This window comes from Anguilla rostrata, chromosome 14 (genome assembly GCF_018555375.3).
Source record: "Anguilla rostrata isolate EN2019 chromosome 14, ASM1855537v3, whole genome shotgun sequence".
NCBI classification, from domain to species: domain Eukaryota; kingdom Metazoa; phylum Chordata; class Actinopteri; order Anguilliformes; family Anguillidae; genus Anguilla; species Anguilla rostrata.
In genome coordinates, this window is record NC_057946.1 from 9150288 (window position 1) to 9171029 (window position 20742).

Here is a 20742-nt window from a genome sequence, read left to right on the forward strand (position 1 = left end):
TAAATGAACATGTTAAATTATAACATTGTTTTCTCAAAAGTTAATATTTTCCAACATTAACCATGTTTTTGGACAATTATTCCTTCAAAATGGAGTTACATCCTTAAGTTTGTACTTGCTAATTGTGAGAACCCACTTAAAAATGCTTAAGTCACAATTTGCATTCTCATGGTCCCCTGTAAGCGTCTGGCTCATTTGCATATTCATTTGTAAATCATGCACTTTGGTTAAGGCATGCTATCAGCTACCCTCAAAGTGTGAATTTGGAGGATGGAAGGGAAGCCATATGAGCAACAGTGCTAAAAGGCAAGCTGTCTATTTGAACTGAGTAATTAGCCAAATAGTTATTCAGCCAAAATTTATCATTGCTACTTCTAATTTGTCGCAAACTGCAAGACTAATGCAAATACCATCCTTACCAACGTAGACCATGTACAGTGATATTGGTACAAAAATTGATACTCTTGATCTTACTTTGTATATTTAGAAAATTTTAATAGAGGCTGAGTTTAAATGAGCTATGGTCAAATATCTTTCCCACAGTTTATGCATATTCATATTTAATTATATTTAAGAATCTTGGACTGAGGGGGATGTCCTTCTCAGGACTCTTGGAGGGACATTTTCTGAGGGTTCAAGTTTTGTAAAAAGTGCATTATACAAGCCATATTGCACTATAATACTGCAAGCCTGTGCATGCTTGTTCACAGTATGGCTGACTGCCATATTCTGAAGTACTGTTGCAATCAATTTGTAGACCCACATATTTTGGGTGTGGCAAGCCATTTTTGCTAAATTGAAAATACAGCCATGCAGCCATCTTTGGAAATAACAAAATGTCCTTCACAATTTTACACAGGGACTTGCTGTAGATCATTTGTGCAACCATTCTAGGATACGTATGTAAAAAAAAATTATAAAAGCCGGATATGACGTACACCCTGGGTTATATAGAATTATTTGTTCAAGGAGGAGGTAGACATGTGGAAGAAATGTTATGCATGTACGTGAAATGGGATGGCAGTAATAACTTTTGCAATGTTGCAACTTTGCATGTGGTGCTGCAGCGCCACCTAGAGTGTCAGTTACATGGGTAACATGCATAATCAACTGGCAGCCATACTGGACATGTCTGCCAAAATTTTGACTGTTTGAGCATGGGAAAAGGGGTGAAAGAGGGAGGCAGAAGAATAATAAGAAGAAGATGAAGAATCCTAGCAAAAACAATGACCCCCTAATTATAAGCCTAGTCACAGCATATGGAAAAGATGGTTTAAAGGACTGAACTATTTTGAGATGCCTTTAATCAAAATAGTTTGAGTTTAACTTTTAGTACAGAAATACTTCAGTATTATCAGACATTATTCAGTCTGCCACAAAGCAAGATACCACTAAGATTAAGAACAATATCGACTATATTTCATGTTATAAAAATGTTGTTTTCCCTCCATGTAGACTGTAACAAGCCAGACAATTAATACGTGTGATTTGGATATCACGAATATTGTTTACATACATACTGCTACTCTTTATAAACGCCTATGTTATTTTATTCGGGCTTATTTATTTGTTTATTGAAACTGGCTGCGACATTTGGAATCCGTTTCATCTGTCGTTGGTACATCCGTGAAAAAAGTTCTTCTAGTCTACTTCGTTGTGACGGGCTTTAGGACCTTGCGTACCTATTGCCCACTAGGGTTTGAGAAATAGCCACTTGTGGCTTGTCATCCTCACACACTAGTCATCGGTGTAAAATAGATCCGCAAGGTCTCAGCGATTCCTTCTGCAGAGCCGCTTTCCGAATTAAGAATGAAAGAACTCCACTTTAAGGACAATTTTTGGGTACGCAAGTTTTAATGAAATTTTATGAACTGTTTGGATTTTAGGCTATCTTCTAGAAGCGCCTTTATTATTATATATGCGAAGTCAGCTATTGTGTCAGAATAGAGAGAAGTTCAGTATCACTTCAGTTTGCGTGTAGGCTGTAGGTTTGTCCTTTCTGGTTTTCATTGTGAGGTTGCACTTTGTTTTCGGTCGCATAGTAGGACAATAGAACGTTCAAATCAAAATAAGTGGTTATTTCTAAATTCATATAAAAATTCTGTGTTAAATGAACTATTAGAGATTATGAATCCAAAGGAGACCAAATGTATTCCACTTTTATTCAATAGGCTATAAGTTCTGCTGTGTAACTGACTGATGTGCAGCCTACTTCGCTTCTTTTGAGACGGACTGTAGCCTGTCCATTTTCTTTTCTGCTTCAACTTTTGAACTCAGTTCTTGGACCTAGGGGTAGGATTGATAGGCTATTTGTCTTTAAGCTGTGCAAAAGTCAAGTGAAGACATCTCGCGGATAGGGTTTTCACTGTTTCTTGCGGTCCAAACTCTATAAAATGCTGATTCATTGTTTCTGTGAACTAAGATGATACAGGAACACTAAGATTCTGGTTATTGCATCTCATGCAATGAATGACATGTCTTAACGTGCTATCTGATTTAGCATAGTATGCGGGTACAGTATTTTCACTTAGCCCCGATCATTTATTCCCACGTTACTCAATTTAAGAGCAATTAAGTTTAATTCTTATTTTGCATTGAAAGAGGCGTTGATGTGGTTGGGGGTGATGATTATATGTCTGACACATATTACAACATACGTAAATTATAGTGATTTGAGGAAAACTATGCAGCACAAACATTAACTCAACATTCAAAACCATGCAGTCATTCAGACACATTTCTTAGAATTGAATGACTGGTAAATAATTTTCTCAATTTTAAAATAACCAATCATTGATTGAATACTTTCATTTGATTATATGTTATGCTTAGTAATGTGTTGTGTTGAAAATTCTCAGGGATCTCAGGGAGTGTTTAAAATTATACAGGCATCTAAAGGGTGAAAGGATTTCAAATATGTCTTAGACCCAGGCCTGCTCTGATGGTATGTTTTTCAGATGACCATCCCTAACTGTATTGTATGCGCCAACCTGCTAAGCAGGGTCAGATGGTTTAAAGCATGGTGCGCAGTGGGATAGCAACAGGCACACCCATTTACCTTGCTCTCTTTGTGTTGACAGAGTCCTGACATCACCAGCACTCCGGGATATGACAGCATCATTCAGCATCTAAACGATGGAAAGAGGACATGCAAGGAGATTGAGGATTTTATGAAAGCCAGGTAAATGTCTAATGCAATCCATCCGAAAGACACCATGAATTTACACAATACAACAACAACAACAACAACAACAACAACAACAATAATAATAATAATAATAATAATAATAATAATAATAATATTATCATCAACATCATCTGCAGGCTTTTCAGTGAAGCAAAGTAACCGATTCATTTTAAAATGGTTGATATGTCCTTCATATCTGACATAGTTATTTTTTAGTGACTTAGTCATGATTGCTGGGACACATTTTTCAAAAGGTGACTGATTGTGGTTTGAAGTCAGGGCCACTATGTCCTTGGTGTATTACTGACTTGTGTTGAACAATTAGGATTATGTACTGGTGAAATACATGCCATTTTCAGTCCATATTCTGATACATAATCACTGGATTACAGCTATTTTCTAAAATTAAACACTGGTAAGAGACAGTATACATTTATGTAATTATAATAACGGAACCTTCATAAATTAAGACATACAGTACAGCAAATTCCTCTTTTTCTCTCGCAAGGAAATGTAGCTTAGTTGATATTGCCACTAACTTCATGATTGCAAATTTGCTTCCTGTTTTCATGACAGTAGGCCTCTGTACACAGTAAAACTGCGGTTAATGTCCTTTGCTATTCCTCATGTTACTTTGTCAGTGCATTGCTTGTAAGTATTATGAATACTTTCTGGTTTTGAAATGCTTTCATAATTACACTTTTAGGATTCATTCTATTTAGTCATTTCCTCTCTCAGCTTTGGTGTGAGGAAATTGAATTCTTACAATAGAAAAACCCCTTACTAACACGTAGTTAATAATTAGTTTATCACCTCCAGCATAACCTTAGAACCTTTTTTATTGTAAAATGGTAGGTCATAATTTCATTCATAAACAAAGCTAGGTGTTGTACTCCATTTTTCTACTCTTTACAAAGAGGTCAGTTCAAGAAACAGGGTACTGTCCCCTATTAAAATGTGAACATGTTCTTTATTTATCCATTTATCTCACGTGTTTACTCTGGCCAAAGGCAGGCTACCTCTTTCTGCTATTGATCAGAATGTGTTTTTGTCAGGGGAGTGTATGTTTATACGTGGGTGTGAGTTATGCCCTTGCAGAAAGAATCTTGAGGCTATTTTTATTTGGTGTAAAATGTGCACCAGTCACAAACAGTAAATGATAGGCCTGAGCTGTCTTGTCTGCTTTTTGGACTTTTCTTTTTGTTTTTAATAAGTTCATGGTGCCATAATTGCGGTCTTTAGTCATAATTCTAGCATCTGCTAAATAAACCAAAACACTTATTTCAAAACTTTTAAGTTTGTTTATTATGCATTCTCCATCCATACAGACTGACAGTTTCTGGCTTAAATCAACGTGTTTGGCGTCTCAAACAAGGATATAAAAATCAGAGCACCAGCCTGGTAGTGCATCCATGACAAGCGCTGAAACTCACAAGACCTTTACACTCTGTATCATAGCTCTCCACTCTGCTTCCTCAATTATTAGGCAATCAGTATGGAATGGCATGAGGAAACTGGAAACCTTGTGGAAACCTTGGTCAGGTTACAGTCCTTATCTTTTCATAAAGTTAATTTCAGTACAGCATTTGTGTGTTTAATCTGTCACTGTACAAATATCACCCATAATAATTTCTTCCAAACCTTTCTTGACCATCCCAGTAAGTGCTTTGGGCCAATGAAAAGCAAACCAGGCCTTTTCCATTGTTCAATTACCTTTTTTCGACTTGGAGGAGATGCAGTATGTTTCCTGCTACTGATGACAGCTATTGATGACTTGTGGGTGCAAAAATTGGCAGTGGAAACCTACCCATAACGCACCTAACCATACCTTTTGTGGGACAAGACCAATTGTGTTCTGCCATTGCAGAGTCTTGGTCAATATCAGCTAATGACATAACCAATGATTAAGCCTAAGGCTAGAGGATCAAACTTGTCCAAACTGGTGACGTTATTGTAAATGTATTGCATATTGAATAGATATGAGATATTCCTTTGTTTTATGACACAAACACTACACATATCATTTTTATTATCTTATTGTTTTAACACTTACAAACTAGTAAAATTAACATTACCTTTTGCATGACTTTGCCTTTTGCTGTCTCATTGTGTCTGCACAAGGTCTGTTTTCGTTTATTCACAGGGCCTCGATAGAAGAGAAATATGCCAAGGATTTACTGAGTTTGTCTAAGAAGGTCTGTGGCCATAATGAAATGAAGTAAGTACTTCTGCTCTTGCAGGGTAGAATCTGCACTTTCTAGCTCCAGATCAGCTGCATTTACTGCTATCAGTGGTGGTCATTAATGCCATCCAAAGTGATTATCAGAGGACAAAAATCCCTCTATTACAGTTTGTGTGAGAGAAAGAGGAAATGCAGACATAAACAACTATGAGCCGGATTCGGCTCAGGGACGGTGCACTAACCCACGTCTGTCATCTTGTCATCACGTCTGGGCTCATGCATGGTGATGCGGTGGACAGTTTGTCATAAGCTTAAGTTGCAGTGGTATTGCATTTTTCTTTTGTTTGGAACCATGTCTCTTCCCTCACTGTTGAAGGTTTGTGTTTCTGTTCTGTCCAATAGGGGAAGTGTGTGTCATGTTACTGTTTTTTACTGTCGTGTGCTACTGTCTGAGCCACGTAAACCAACAATTTACCTGTGTCGGTTTATGTGGCTCAGAACCATATTCAATAATTTCTCCCAGGTTTGGGACAGTACCACAGATTACATTTATGATACTGACATATACTGTAAGTACAGAATGTGAGTGTCCAGTTGCCTTTGTAGTTTCAGTATCTGTCACATGTTGAGCAGTGGCGAAGCAGCAGTGCCATTTCCTGTTAAGGCTAGCAAAATAAGAAAACATTAAAGGACACTGAAGGAGAGGAGACTAGAAATGCCTAGACTATTGTGGGGCAGAGAAAAGTCTCCCTTTAGAATAACCAGGCACGACAAGAAAACTATTTGTTAAGTTTATGGGTCTCCTTGAGTATTTATTTTACAAAAAAGCACGGAGATGCCACCGCAGTATAATCATAATTTATCTTGCCCAAACAGGGAACAGCTTGACTGAGCAGTGCTATACGTGTGCAAACGCGTGATGTAAACTGTAAAAACCCTCACAGTTTTTGAGACATGTACCGTAAGTGTACGTTAGGGCTCGGAAGGCCTAACTGTTACGCATGCGCACTGGTTACAGTGAAGGTAAAGTGCACGTGCTGACCCAGACAGTCTAATCTCAATGTCTGTCTTTCAGCACACTGAAACGCTCACTGGATGTTTTCAAACTGCGTAAGTAAATTAGTATTTTGTGCATCTTGGAGTGTTTGCAGAGTTGCACAGTGTTATGCCATATATGCTAGAGTGAGATTGCTTTGTCATAGCATTAAGATTCAATTGCTCAGCACATACAGGGAGATTGTATCGTGTTGTTGGCAGGTCTCAGTGATGTAGGGTCACGAGCACGCTGAAATGCCTCCCCCTTTTTGGAGGATTGTGCATCCCAGTCAGGGCCTAGTCCTTTACCCTCTGTAGTTCATTCCTTGTAGTTGTTTGTGTGTATTTATGCATGTGTAAGGCTGGAAACCCGACTGTTATCTTCCTGCAGAGACAGAAAACGTGAGCTTGTCACATCTTCAGCTGGCACAAGCAATGCGTGATGAGGCGAAAAAAATGGAGGAGTTCAGGGAGAAGCAGAAGGAAATGAGGAAAAAGGTAAGGCCTGGAAAAGACCATCATCATGTCCTGCTGAGTGGCTCGGTCAGTGAAGGCTCTCGGCATGAGTGACGGCTGAGCCCTCTGGGGGCGGAGCTGACTGGAACTCTTGCGTCATAGGAAGTTATAAGCTATACATAGATCAGATGGGTCTGATATACAGTGTATTCTATTGCCTGTTTTCATATTTTAATGTTTGTATTTTTATCTGTCTTTTAATTTTTTCTCCAACAGTATTTCGTCGACTTAGTCACATTTTTGGGACTTTTTTGACTACTATTTTTTGACTACTATTTCTGTTTGTGCGTATGTCTGTTTTAAATATGTGTATTAATTGTGTTTTATGTCAGTTGCTGGTGGTAATATGAATTTCCTCACTGGGGATGAATAAAGTACATTATTGATAGCTTGCAATATAGCATATACTGTTTTGTCTATTCTGTTCTCTCTACCCTGTTTTATTCTGTTTTCTACTGTCTAGACATTGCAGGTTTGATCGTCCCAGTGATATTACAGTGTCATTGTCAGTCTGCTGCTGGAGCCACAATTGCAGCCTTTGTGAAAAAGTTACTGTACATAAATGGCTAAATAGCTTATTGTTGGATGCAGGTCGAACAGCAAATGGATGCTTTACACAAGCAGAGGGCAACACAATACAAGAAAACCATGGATGTAAGTGAAAGTTATCCTTGTGAACACTTGGTCGTAATACAGGAGTACCACACCTTTATTGATGCTAGATTACTAATAGGATTCTGTACTTATTTTCACATGTATGTGCGACTGTATTTTTTTGCATTATGTAATGTAATTTTCCAGCAATAACGGCATCATATCAGATAAAAAATAAAAAAAAACTGATGCAGAAATGAAACACCATGTACAGAACAGGACGTTTGGGGAGATTTTTGTGCTTCCAAATGTGGAAGCACTTTGCTGTAGTTAAATTAACAGAAGTATTAAAAAGTGAAGCAGTAATATATACTTTGTGTTCTGTTTCCTTATTTTAGCCTGACCTGGTTAAAAAATTGATAAGGCCAACATTTAGAAAGCCTTTGTCTATAAATAATACTAGCACAAGCGTTAAACAGTTGGAAAAGAGATTATAATCTGAACGAGACAAACCTAGTTAAATAAAGATTATGTTAGTTGCATACTTTTTATAAACCTTCCATTGAGGTTAGACCAGGGTTTGGCACTGTATATGTGCAAGAGTGTCATTGAATGAACAGATTTAGTATTCATTAAGGGAAAAGTTAGGGGATCCAGTAAAATACCGTCCACATTAAAAGACTGTATGAGAACCCCTTGCTCAGGTTGTAATGTAGTGCTTAAAGATACAATACGTGCTTGTAACCCAGAGGCTGTAGGTGGAAATCCCAGGTGGGGCAATGTGTGTGTACCCTTTGGGAAAAGTACATAACCTGAATTGCTTCAGTAGTAATATCCAGCTGCATGGATATGATATAAAAAAATAAGCTGACAAGCGTTCGGAAATAAGCGTTCGGAAAAGTGCTATATAGATGCAATGATTCATTCATTCATTCATTCATTCATTCATTCATTCATTCAAATAATAATGTAATGTGTTGTGCCTGTGTACGATGTCTAAAATTATAGTCAAAGAAGTCCTACGAGCAGAAGTGCCGTGACAAAGAAGAAGCTGAGCAGGCAATGAACCGGAGTGCCAGCAGCAACAACACCAAACAGCAAGAGAAGGTGTGCATCGTCTGCTTTATGTACAGCTCACTTGTCTCACTGCAGGACACATCACAGTGCAGCAAAATGACTCGCCAGCAATTAAGCTGCAAGACAAAAACTTACAATGAATTTTAATATTGATTTATTTCACAGTGCATGAAAATAGTAATTTGGTGCTTCCATCTTCTAGCTATTTGCAAAAGCACAGCAAGCAAAAATGGCCGCTGACGAGGCAGGTAACTGGTTCTAAATTTTGTCTGTAGTACTTAATACACATTGCAAGAGAATGCAGTGAGTAAGATTTATTTATAAAATGATTTATAAAAATGATTTATAAAATGAGTGTTTGCCTGGATAATGCTTTATTATTGCTTGATCAATTACAGATAGAATATACAACCATAATGTCACTGTACTGGGACAAATCCGTGAGGACTGGCTAAAAGAACATGTCAAAGCATGTGAGGTAAGCTGCTATGTCTCCTGGGTAAATGTGAACTCCACACGTAGTTCAGCTAGCGAGTATATTTCATTCCTTCTGTGATTAAATCTCGTCAGCAGTGTATTGGCCTTGTTCACTCTGTTCCATTTCTTTTTATAGCAAGAGCTGCAATGCATCTGCAGTGTAGGTATTTGTGCCCTTTTTATCCATGAAGTGTGTAACAGTAGTTTTACAGACAGTGGTGCCAACAAATGTGTTCACTGTTAGACCTTGGTAAAATATTATGATAGAAAGGTATGCATAAGCATTTCTGGCATTGTGCTTATTCTTCTGATGATAATTAGCTGCAAATTAGCTGCAAACTCAAGGTGGTAGCTTATAAGCTTACAATAGTCAAAACTGAAATCCTAACTTAAATGAGTCATTGCTCTTAATTAGCAAGCGAAAGAATTATCGGCACTACATAGGGTGCTGCTGGTTGGCTCATCCTGTTAAGAGTACTATTTAAATCCAGAGAATCAAATACAGACTGTGCCAGCGCTGACTGTGGCCTTAGCACAGGGCAACTTACAATTGGCGACAGCGTTGCCCATGGAAGGACAGGTTAGTTGGTTAGGATGGCAGGATCTCATCGCGCACTAGTGACCCCTGTTGGCGGATCGGACACCCAGTCCGCCTGGAGGTCATAAAGACTCTCTGTGTCTGTGTGAGCACAACTTGCAAACTGTGGTGTATTAAGAAGCAGCGGCTGACATCATGTGCTTTGGAGGAAAACACGTGTTTGACTGCACTCCCAAATTAGTAAGAGAGGCTGCAGTAATGAGCACTGAGATAAATACAACACCTCAGGGGTGAATAAAGCGTGAAAAAAGGAGCTGCATCTCAGTTCCCCAGAAGACCCAGTGCCACATGACAGGATATGCAAACTGTAGTTCTGAAAAAGGTGTGAATTCCTGTTTCTAGGTCCTGTATGGACTAAAGGCAGTTGAATGGTTTGTGGTGTGCTTGTTGCAGGCCTTTGAGAAGCAGGAAGTGGAAAGGATAGGTACCACGCGGAACATTGTGTGGACTCACCTCAACCAGCTCTCTCAGCAGTGTGTCACCAGTGATGAGGTATGATCTGTCAGAGGCTACAGAGGGCTTGCCTGTCTTTTTTACAAATTTAAACTCAATGACTTGTTCTCTTTGGCCATGATTAAGTGTATATGACTCATATTGCATTGGCTTAGGACCATTTCACAATGGTGTCTGTAACTAGAAAGAAGAAAAATGTTGAAACTGAAGAAAATAAAATATTGTTCCCCCGCTGGTCTGCACAGATTTGCATGTATGTTTAACATCAATGTTGCCAGAGAAATTCTTGTTGATGCTTGTTAATATAGCAGCAATGAAATCACCTGTTAATGGCATTTGTGTTCAGCTTGACATTAGTACATGTTGTACATGCATCTTTCTCCTTTCTCCTTCATCTGCAGTCAATAGTTAACTGCCAAACAACAGCTTTTTGGTAATATATTGCCCATGATTTGTTTTAAAATGAATTAAACAAGCGTGTAGGTGCTGGTTACAATGTATGGCAGTGGCAGTTGAAAGCTTTTAAACCCCACACAATGATTGAAGTTGCATCTATTGTGACTCCAGCTGTATGAAGATGTGCGAAAGTCCCTGGAGCAGTGTGACATTCAAGAGGACATAGAGCACTTTATCAACCTCCGGAGGACTGGGGACAAGCCACCAGGTGGGGCTCTCTGCTCGCACTGGGGACAACCCGTTATCATCCAAGCTTTCATGTTTCTGTGGTCTCAACATTTCAATGGAGTTCCAAAGCAAAGCAGAGGTCATGGGTCATTCAGAGCAATCATTATTGCCATTATCAGTGAAATTGCTTGGACCATGTTATTTCAGCGACCTTCCATAATTCTGAATCATCTAGCAGTTTTTTTTTTGGTTTGGCTGACATCCCTTTCCATACTGGCTGTCATTGCTAACAGATTCATTTTCTTCAATATTTTGTAATGGTTTTCAGAGTACAGTTTTCTGAAAGCTACAGTAACAGTGCCTGATTTGGAATCTAGGCAGACATTATACTTTGTAGGCTTAATTTGTTGAATAGCTTCTAAGTGGGGTTGGGTTTGATTCATCCAAGAATTGGGAGCCTCTTTGGGAGAACTAGGCTGTTCCTGAAAATGATGTTTCTGGACCAGTAGGGGGTGATCGATACACTAATTACTACAGTGGTGAGGGTACTATGCTGTAAAAGTTGTCATCCTTGAAATAAAGAAGACATCTTTTGATGTTATTGATGTTATTTTTCAATTCTAGGATGACAGCTTTTCCCAAGGCCCCCTATTCATGTACAAATTATCATGCATAGAGTATAATGTCTGTCTAGAGTCCAAATCAGACACTGTCACTGTTGTTTTCTTGTAAAGGTGTTCTGGTCATATTTCCAAGCTGCCTCCCTCCATTTTTCCACCTAACCGCTCTACACCCACATTGAGCCCCCAAGGTTAAATACAATCACAGTTAGCTACACAGCAGCATGTTCTGTGTAACTGTGAACTCTAATTGAGTATATGTGGCCCCCACTGGACTAATATAAACTCTGTCCTGACCTGAAAAATAATAGGAGATAATGGTGGATTTTGACTTTAGAATTTGCCATATTGCACATTTAAGCCAGGTATTTGTCAGACTGTCCCTAAGTAAAAACGTTAATGTTTAGCATAAAAGGCTATAATAAATATATTCATGACACAATATCACTTTCCAAAAACAAGCTGCACAGAACTGAGTTGACGATCTAAAGTCACATAATGTAAGCCGATGTAAGCGCGTGGCTATTGACTGCAGATGCAGGGGTTACACCATGTGAATATCGACTCTGTTTCTCATGCAGCGCCCATCCTGTATGAGAACTTCTACAGCAATCAGAGGGCCTCGGTGGCTCCTGGACGACCGGGGCCCCCAGGACCTGTGGGTGGCAGGTAAGAGCAGCCAGCGCTGAGCTATTGTGCTGATAACCATGCCTTCAAAAAGCTCCGTGTGGTCCTTTGGCTTTCTAACCATGTTCATGGTTTTCAGGAGAGGTCCACTGCCTACACCAAGGAATGCAGAAAGTATGTACTTTTTAGAAATTTTTTTACCTCACCAGGTGTTATCAGGAAATTTGCTGATGCTTCAAGATTTGTGTGTACAAAATGTAACGACAGAAAGTACCCTTTCATAGTTTTACCCCCAGGTCAAAATAATAAATTGAGTAAAAGCTGCATATGCCTGAACTGAGTTCATATTGGGATTCAGGCAACATACACATTCTTTTATACTAAGCCATAAAATTAATTCTGTTGAAGTGGTGCATTCTGACAGCTGAGTGACACCTCATATGTAAAGTGCAGGCATTGACATAATGGATTTGAATTGCTTGTAGGTTGTGTTTTACAACTTTTATGTCATTCTTTGCAATTTAATACCAGAAATTTACCAGGTGCTTTATGTAGTCCACATATATTGTCTACTATATTTTCACAGGCTCTTGTTGCCATCTATTTGTATTTATAGTTTAAGCTTTTGTCTTCTCTTTTTTCTTCCTAAAGGTGATGTGGCTTATTCAGTTATCCACGATCCTGGTTACAGTGTAATACGATACTAGTACATAAGTAAGTGTTTTTAAAAATCTTACTTAATGTGAAAACTGTGAAACTTTGGGTGTGTGTGTTTGTGTCAATGTGTATACACATACACACACACACACACATATAATGAGCTCCATAATGTTTAGGACATATTTTTTCTTGATTTGTCTTTGTACTCCACAATTTTAGATTTGTAATCAAACAATTAAAAGTGCACTGTCTCAGCTTTTATTTAAGGGTATTTTTACTCATTTTGGTTTCACCATGTATAAATTACAGCCTTTTTTTTATAAATAGTCCTCTCATTTCAGGGCATCATGATGTTTGGGACAAATAGTCCCAAACAGGTGTCAGGTTTGTTCAATTGCTTCCTCAGTGCAGGTATAAGAGAGCTTTCAGTATCTAGTTTTGAATCTAGCCTTTTGATTGCCTTTGGAGTCTGTTATTAGCATCTGTCAACATGATGACCCAAGTTGTGCAGATGAAAGTCAAGAAAGCCATTATGAGGTTGAGAAATAAGATAAAAACTGTCAGAGACATATGCCAGACCTTAGGTTTACCGAAGTCAGCTGTTTGTAACATCATTATAAGAAAAACAATACTGGTGAGCTCACTTCAGAATTCATTCTGCTACTGTTATCAGGAATTAACATCATCAATGAAGACAAGTGAGGCAGTATGCGTGGCAGCCATACATGCCCATACCCTAACAACATGTTTCTTAAATGAGGTGGTATGCTTCTGATCTTGGGCAGTTCCACACTTTGCTCTTGCCACCACTCTGATACAAGTCAGTCTTGGTCTCATTTGACCACAAGGTCTTTTTCCGGAACTCTGCAGGCTATTTCAAGTACTTTGTAGCAAACTGTAACCTGCCTATCCTGTTTTTGTGGCTGAGTGTAGCACAGTGGGTAAGGAACTGGGCTTGTAACCGAAAGGTCGCAGGTTCGATTCCCGGGTAAGGACACTGCCGTTGTACCCTTGAGCAAGGTACTTAACCGGAATTGCTTCAGTATATATCCAGCTGTATAAATGGATACAATGTAAAATGCTATGTAAAAAGAAGTTGTGTAAGTCGCTCTGGATAAGAGCGTCTGCTAAATGCCTGTAATGTAATGTAATGTAATGTGGCTAACTAGTGGTTTGCATCTTGCAGTTAGCCTCTGTAGTTCTGTTTGTGAAGTCTTCTGTGGCCAATGGTCATTGACACATCTGTGCCTGCCTCCTGAAGAGTGTTTCTGATCTGTCGGACAGGTGTTTGAGAGTTTTCTTCATTATGGTGAGAATTCGTCAGTCATAGAGGTTACAAAAAGAGGTTACAAATCTAAAATTGTGGAGTACAGAGATAATTTTTTAAAAGTCTTCTCAAACGTTATGGTGAACTTTCTAAACCAGCTTTGTATTTCAGAAATGTATTTTTCAAGTCAGTACAGCTGAAAACCTGTTGTTATGGTTACATTTCTTTTCATTGCACATGTAACTCTTTAGCAGCTAGTTTTGGTTTTCCTCCTAATTTTGACTGTTCATATTATTTGTAGTGGAGATGGAGTATGCATGGATCTATTTCTTCACTGGGCCCAACCCTACGCTCAGTATGGCCACCAAACCGGTTTTGCATCAATTTGAATAACTTTCATTCTATGCTCTCATCCATCATATATTTGGCACATTTTTCCATGGTTCTATAACTCTGACCACACCCAGCCCCCCATTCACCATGGTACACATTACTCCTGTGTCATATGCATAAATTAATTTTCGAAACAATTTGGTCGCCCACAATTTTTCAGCAGTCACGTGTTGTGCTAATTCCTCCGATGTCTCTTGAGGTAGCAAAGACCATAGCTTAGAGTCACCAGCCTTTGAAAGCTTTTTGGTTTCCTATAACCTACAGTGTGTATTTATTTTTTATATACTCAGGGAAATGCATACATTCTCAGAAAAGGACAGTTTCATATAATTATTAAACATATTCAGATTATAGGCTTTTAAAATATTTTCTTGTTTCCTTCGGCTTTGTATTGTCAATATGAATTTGTATTGGATGCTATCTCTTGGATAGCTCAACACATATGATGTGAAGAAATAGTATTGGGAATTGTGCTTTAAATGGCTTTACAAAGGCAGAATAATTTATTATTGTTTAATTTCCTTTTAAATGTTTTGAATGTATGTTATGACCAATGGAATAAATGAACATGTGCCACTGCTGTTTCTCTTTAGTGTACATGATACCCATCAACTGCCATTAACAGCATTATTTTCCTATTGGGGATGACCTTTGACACTGTTTACCAGAGCAAACATCAAACAAAGAGAAAGGACAGATACAGCAGATGAGTCCTGCCCATGTTCAAATTATTTTTATGTAAAAATAACAGTCTTCAAAAGTCATTACGACCGCTAAGGCTTACAAAGAGTCCTCATTAAAATTTAAATATTCATACATTACTTTGGCATATGTGAATATATTCAAAGTCAGTTCTTTTCAGATACAATTTTACAAATTATTAGATCACCTTATTCACCTCCTTGTAAGATGCATGCAACGACTCTATTTATGCATAAATCATACATATAACCATTAAATTAAAGGGGTAGATGCAACGCGGTAAGAAAGTTATATCAGGCAGTGGTCAGTGTCGTTAGCGCCAAGCCTGCAGGCTCGGGTTCTGCTGATTTGAGAGTTAACATTCAAGCAGTAACTATTTCACACCTGAAGAAAGGTGGCTTCCTATCTGAAGATTGACTTCAATCAAGCAATTAAAAGAGGAGCTTGAACAAAGAACAGAATGCCTGCAGCCCTCGAGGACTGGAATTCCCCCACCCGCAAATCTCTGAAGTTAGCTGACAGTCTGTTTTAGCATGGCACCCAGCGAAACCTGTAGCCCCCACTGTGAACTTTTGAGGTGAAAGTCCTTCCCTGTGGAAACACCAGAGTCCTGATGGTGCAGTGGTCTCGTATGGAGGTCCTGAAGTACATTCCTTCCTCTGAGCAGCTGCTGTCGGCAGAGACAGGGTTGCAGAAGGTGTTCACCTGTAGTCTTCTGAAAGCTCCACACACGTTTATCCTCTCCTCTACAGCGGGTTCCACATCTTGGTGCAATTTAGGCTGCTTTGAGTCCCTATGCAAGTCTAGATTTCTGTTATTTATATTGGCTCTCGGGACCGCACTGAGTGTTTGCAGATCGTCCTGCCTCTGCCTTTTAATTCCAGTCCTCTGATTCGTTGCTTCTGTTGTGGGGAAGTCACTGCTTGTTGATTGTGTCAAAAGCTGCAGAATAGAAATGAACTGACTTTAAAGGCACATTGTGTCATACCTGGATAATGGCTTTAAGTTATATCACCCCCTGTAAGTTGATTCACATTTCACTGTCCAAGAAACAGAGGATCATTCAATATAAATATTCAATATAAACAAACGTGTATGTGAGGTAAAAATAAATAAATACATAAATAAATAAATAATAATAATAATAACAATAAATTACATATTTATTGACTCACTGTCAAAAAATGTAATTCCACATTTCATGGAAACATGAAAACAATATGAAATTAACATGACTAATTTTATCTATTTTGGAAGATACTGTGAAATTGCACTCACATCAAGTATGGAGGCCAAATGTTTGGCCTGGCTGGCAAGCTCCTTCAGCTGGTTATTTCTTTCCTGTAATGCTAGGATCTCTTCGTGCTTCTTGTTTAGACTCACACTGAGCTGTGGACAATGAGTCTCATTACATGCTTACAGTATTAAGAATAATTATTCACATAAAGCTATAAACCTATGAAGTTACACCATTGCATAATAGCCCATTTAAGACTTCATTTTTTCAACTACAGTTATTAAAATAGTGAGAAACCTAAAATCACTAATTTATCACATGTAACTATGTATTTAATTTCACTCAACAAAACAACTTGCACTTGAAAATACAATGTAGCATTTTGCAAATCTGACAGTTTTTCCGCTTGCATTAATTCTTAAAAATATTACCAATAAAGAGTTTAAGTAAATACATAAATAATCACAAAACAATCACTGACACTCACTGTCAAAAACATGTCACAGTTTTACATTTGTACACAGAACAGCACACTGCAAAGCTTTCACATCAAAGAAAACACACTTCAGGGCATGGGTGCCCAGTCCTGGTCGAGCAGGTTTTCCAGCTCTCTTTAAATGACTAAGAATCTAAGAGCTGGGATGAGAGGTTTAATTTCTTCAAATGGGCTCATAAGTGATTGAAGTAATTATGTAAATGCTCATCAAACAGGCTGGATTGGAGCCCTAAGGAACAACATTCCTTAATTGAAATGCTTCTGTGGTTCAGATACATCACTGCACTAAACTAGGCCACTGTGGATATTCCCCAATTCTGCACGCACCTGGTCATTGGTCTTTAGTGCATCTCCCAGGGCCCTCTGGTTGAGGTCGGCCTTATCTCTCCAGTAGCAGTCCACAGAGGAAAAGGCCCCAGAGGGTGACTGAAGTGGGGTGGGGGACTGAAAGGCAGGGGAGACATGCAGGTTGTGGCCCTCTAGTGTTGAAACAGGAGACACCGAACTGGAGAGCTCAGTACAGGACCACTCCAGCCCAGATAGGTCCAGAGAAGACTGTGGTAATACTGCTAAATCTGTAAAAATAAGGCATGCAATTATCAAATCAGACTGATCAGCTGCGAAACAGATACGTGGACAAACTTGCTATGTGTCAATAGATATTTACACATTATTTTTTAGAAGTTATTTGTTTGCTGTGATATTAAATTTTAAATTTATAGTGATGGGGTGAACATAATATATCAACGTGTCCATATGGTGTAATTTGTTCTCCAGTTAATATTTTACAGTACATAGGCTACACCACAGTGGATCATACCAGTAGCGATTATTTAAACGTCTACAGTAATTCCATTCGATAATATTTATAATTGCGGAGCCCCTAAGGATGGTTCATACCACTCACCAGGAATTTCGTGAACAGCAACACTTGAATCTTGAAATTCATAAAATGTCCCAGAATTCTAGATAGAAAAAAACAACCGTTTAACTGCAGCTTAATAGGCTAATGTGGTATAACTTTTAGCACGCAATTTTAAAAAAGAAAATGCTAATTTTATCCTACCTTAAAATCATAATCCCAAGATGGAAACGGCAAGTAATTGCATGTCTGCATTGCCATAGACTATTGGGGGAGAAAAAAATAAATGAAATAAAAGAACCAAACAATAAGAAAAGTGAACAGATTCCTGAAGTTTTAGCGTTTTTGCTTTTGGGCAAAGACGTTGAGCCTTGAGGCGTGCGTACGAGTCAATCAGTTCTATTGAAGCAGCGACTGTGCAAGTGTCGCGTGGGCTGCCGACTGTGAGTGGCCTCGTCATGCAGCCTCAATACAAGGCTGGCTCTCTGGCGTCCCATAGGCTCGCAGCACGAGCCATCCAAGACCACACCCAGCACATTCCAACACAGCAATGTAAACTGTCAGATACACCTGAACACATTCAAAGGTGAAGGTCGCCACAACCACAACCTAATTAAGGCATGGTCCAATTCTTTCTTGCATTAAAAAAAAAAAAAAAATTAAAACCCGAAATAGTTTAAAATGCGTTGATTGATGCTGGCTAACTGCATTTTGCCAATCATAGCCAACTTAGCGGTTTACATTATATGGAATTTTATTAGAGCTTGGAATGAGTTGTTGGTATAAAAGTCCACTCTGTAACTTCTTCATGTACAGGTGTTTAAAAAATATCTGACAGAAAATGTAAAAAAAAAAAAAAAAAGGTTATCACCTAGAAGGTAGCTCATATCTACACATTTTTCAAATCTGTTCCCAAAAATGAATAAGTAATGGTCCTCAGCAATCACAAAAAGAGTGCTTAACTCTTAGCCATCTCCTAAGAGGAAACCCCAGTGTGTGTACAAATAGATGCTTTGCAGGGACAAAGAGTCCTTCACTATGCTCGTGTGTCCATTCACCAAGTCTCCCAATGCATGCAAAGGACCCATTGTCTCTGCAGCATACGTGGTCTTTCCTCACAGATAACCTCACGGGTCCTTCCACCTGGCCAGAGTTTGTTTGGCTTGTGAATCCTGGTTCATAACCCCCAAGTGTAAAGAGTTGCTAGACACGAGTTGAATGAAAGACCCATTGCCTGAGGTGATCACCTGTCATTGTCATTAAAAGGTATTCGGCTATCCGGTTGACTTTTACAGTTTGAACTGCACACATGCATTATTTGTCCAGAGAAGAATATATTTTCTATTTAACAGACTGTAATGTAAGGTATCAAATTTCCCTATAGTATTTTCTCATGAGATATACTGTGTTTTAACATGGTTCCTTCTTTCATTTATCTTTTTAATCTAAGGCCAGAAAACTGCTAGTTACGTCCTGAAAAGACTCAATATTAGTGGCTCTTTCAGAAAAGATCCACAATGGACTTTTCCTTATCTTAGTTCCACAGGTGTTGCAATCAACTTTCACTAATGAGTGTTTTGCCAGGTATCAAACCAAATGCTGAAGGCATTAAGAACACCCACATCTGTGTTTAGCATTTTCTAACCTCAAGAAGATTGTTTGTCATGAAGAGGTCGATGGGGGATTAGTGAGAGCTGGAGGGATATGACCTTTGTTTTGTTGTTTGCTGCCCTGAATGCTTTCAACCATTCAGGAACTCCAGGCGGAAGCGTAAACCACATCCCTATTTCAGAACACACACAGACAAGTGTAATCCATCAAACAGGTCAGCATGAAATGTCACACAAATATACATTGGTTTACTTACATTGTATACATTTTTCATTGAGATATTCCTGTGAAATTTACCATTGTGGTGTGCATTATGCAGTACATGAAGGAATTATCACATCTAAAGAGATTTCATTTCTATATGTGTGTATATATATATGGAAATTTCAGTGGAACAGTGGATTAAAATGCACGAATGCACCATTCAATAGTATAGAATTTTCTGCAGTTTAAACTTTGATATGTTTATTGGTCATGAGGTGAATGTCCCAAACCGGCAGAACTCAAACGTGCATCCAAATGAACACCTCTGGGATTCCAAATCACCACTGTCACTCAAACTAAAGTGGCTAAACTTGTCTTTAGATAGAGGGAGTGATAAAGATGCTAAAATGGCATGCAGATATTTCTTCTTCTGCAGGAGCATTCCCGCCACTGTGTGAATAATGACATGGCTCTTGTCAATGATTGTCAGTTACGGCGTGCTCTTCTTTAGAAAGCAAGCATTGTTCTTAAAATGTGTCAAGACATTAACTGATAACCTCTTCTGGCTGGCTTTATGTATTTAAAAGGTAATTATTGATAAATAATTATCACTGGATTGTTGTCATTTTGAATCCACCATATCTACACCTCGATTTGAAATAAATTGGTTCTACAAATAAACCAAAGAATAGCCCTCGCTATAGTGGTTAATTATACTGTGGATACCACTCTGGTCTCAAAATGCACTATGCTTGAAAAATTACATACAATGCATTATAGTAAAATGGAAAACCACAAAAACCTATTAGCTCTTATTTTCAGTTTTAAAGGTAGTCAGACATTTGTGCACATGTAGATAAACAAAGCTTAATTTCAGTTTTGTATACTTAACCATGACTGATTATTTTTTTATTAATTTGCTGTCAATATAAGTTAATCTTCTTACAACCATAAAATTTGAGTGTGCAATAAATCAAAGTCAGGCTCATTTTTAAATGATTACTAAGAGTCGTATGTACAGCCTTTTTAACTTGCTTGTCTCACATTAGACATAACATTTCACAAAAGGCTTTTATCAATTGATCATCACAAGAAAGTTACAGTTCATTAAAAAATAAACCATTTTAACTTATGTTCATCTAAAGCATTATTAAAAGGAAAATATTTTATCTAACAAAATCACACCTCCAACAAAATAGTTTTGAGTAGTTCAGTATAGAAGCAGTTGTTGCAGTATGGCTATAAAGAACATAATTTTTTTTTTTTTTTGGTTTCTGGATGACTTAATATAACCAAGTTTTTGAGAAAACAGAAGTAATG

General features: G+C 38.3%; 2 protein-coding genes across 2 annotated transcripts; one reads left to right on the forward strand and one right to left on the reverse strand.

The window, feature by feature from the left end:
• The first annotated feature begins 1684 nt into the window (after positions 1-1684).
• Positions 1685-14886, forward strand: pstpip2 (proline-serine-threonine phosphatase interacting protein 2). The gene is made up of 15 exons (XM_064307989.1): positions 1685-1842; positions 3081-3181; positions 5331-5405; positions 6445-6479; positions 6796-6902; positions 7512-7574; positions 8523-8621; positions 8794-8839; positions 8990-9069; positions 10060-10158; positions 10687-10783; positions 11945-12032; positions 12130-12164; positions 12642-12704; positions 14219-14886. The coding sequence occupies exons 1-14, from the start codon at positions 1810-1812 to the stop codon at positions 12695-12697; spliced, it is 1014 nt and encodes a 337-aa protein (XP_064164059.1). The 5' UTR covers positions 1685-1809; the 3' UTR covers positions 12698-12704; positions 14219-14886.
• Positions 14887-15028: 142 nt separating this feature from the next.
• mcidas (multiciliate differentiation and DNA synthesis associated cell cycle protein) lies at positions 15029-18195 on the reverse strand. The gene is made up of 5 exons (XM_064307990.1): positions 17812-18195; positions 17653-17710; positions 17073-17320; positions 16291-16401; positions 15029-15954 (listed from the first exon to the last, which is right to left on the reverse strand). The coding sequence occupies exons 1-5, from the start codon at positions 17866-17868 to the stop codon at positions 15541-15543; spliced, it is 888 nt and encodes a 295-aa protein (XP_064164060.1). The 5' UTR covers positions 17869-18195; the 3' UTR covers positions 15029-15540.
• Between the last annotated feature and the right edge of the window lie 2547 nt (positions 18196-20742).

Coding starts and splice junctions, on each gene's coding strand:
- pstpip2 (XM_064307989.1), top strand. CDS start 1,810: ATGAAAGAACTCCACTTTAAGGACAATTTTTGG. Junction 8,622..8,793: donor ACACCAAACAGCAAGAGAAG/GTGTGCATCGTC, acceptor TCCATCTTCTAG/CTATTTGCAAAAGCACAGCA. Junction 9,070..10,059: donor AACATGTCAAAGCATGTGAG/GTAAGCTGCTAT, acceptor TGCTTGTTGCAG/GCCTTTGAGAAGCAGGAAGT.
- mcidas (XM_064307990.1), bottom strand. CDS start 17,868: ATGGCAATGCAGACATGCAATTACTTGCCGTTTCCATCTTGGGATTAT. Junction 16,402..17,072: donor CACTAAAGACCAATGACCAG/GTGCGTGCAGAA, acceptor CATTGTCCACAG/CTCAGTGTGAGTCTAAACAA. Junction 15,955..16,290: donor ATTTGGCCTCCATACTTGAT/GTGAGTGCAATT, acceptor TCTATTCTGCAG/CTTTTGACACAATCAACAAG.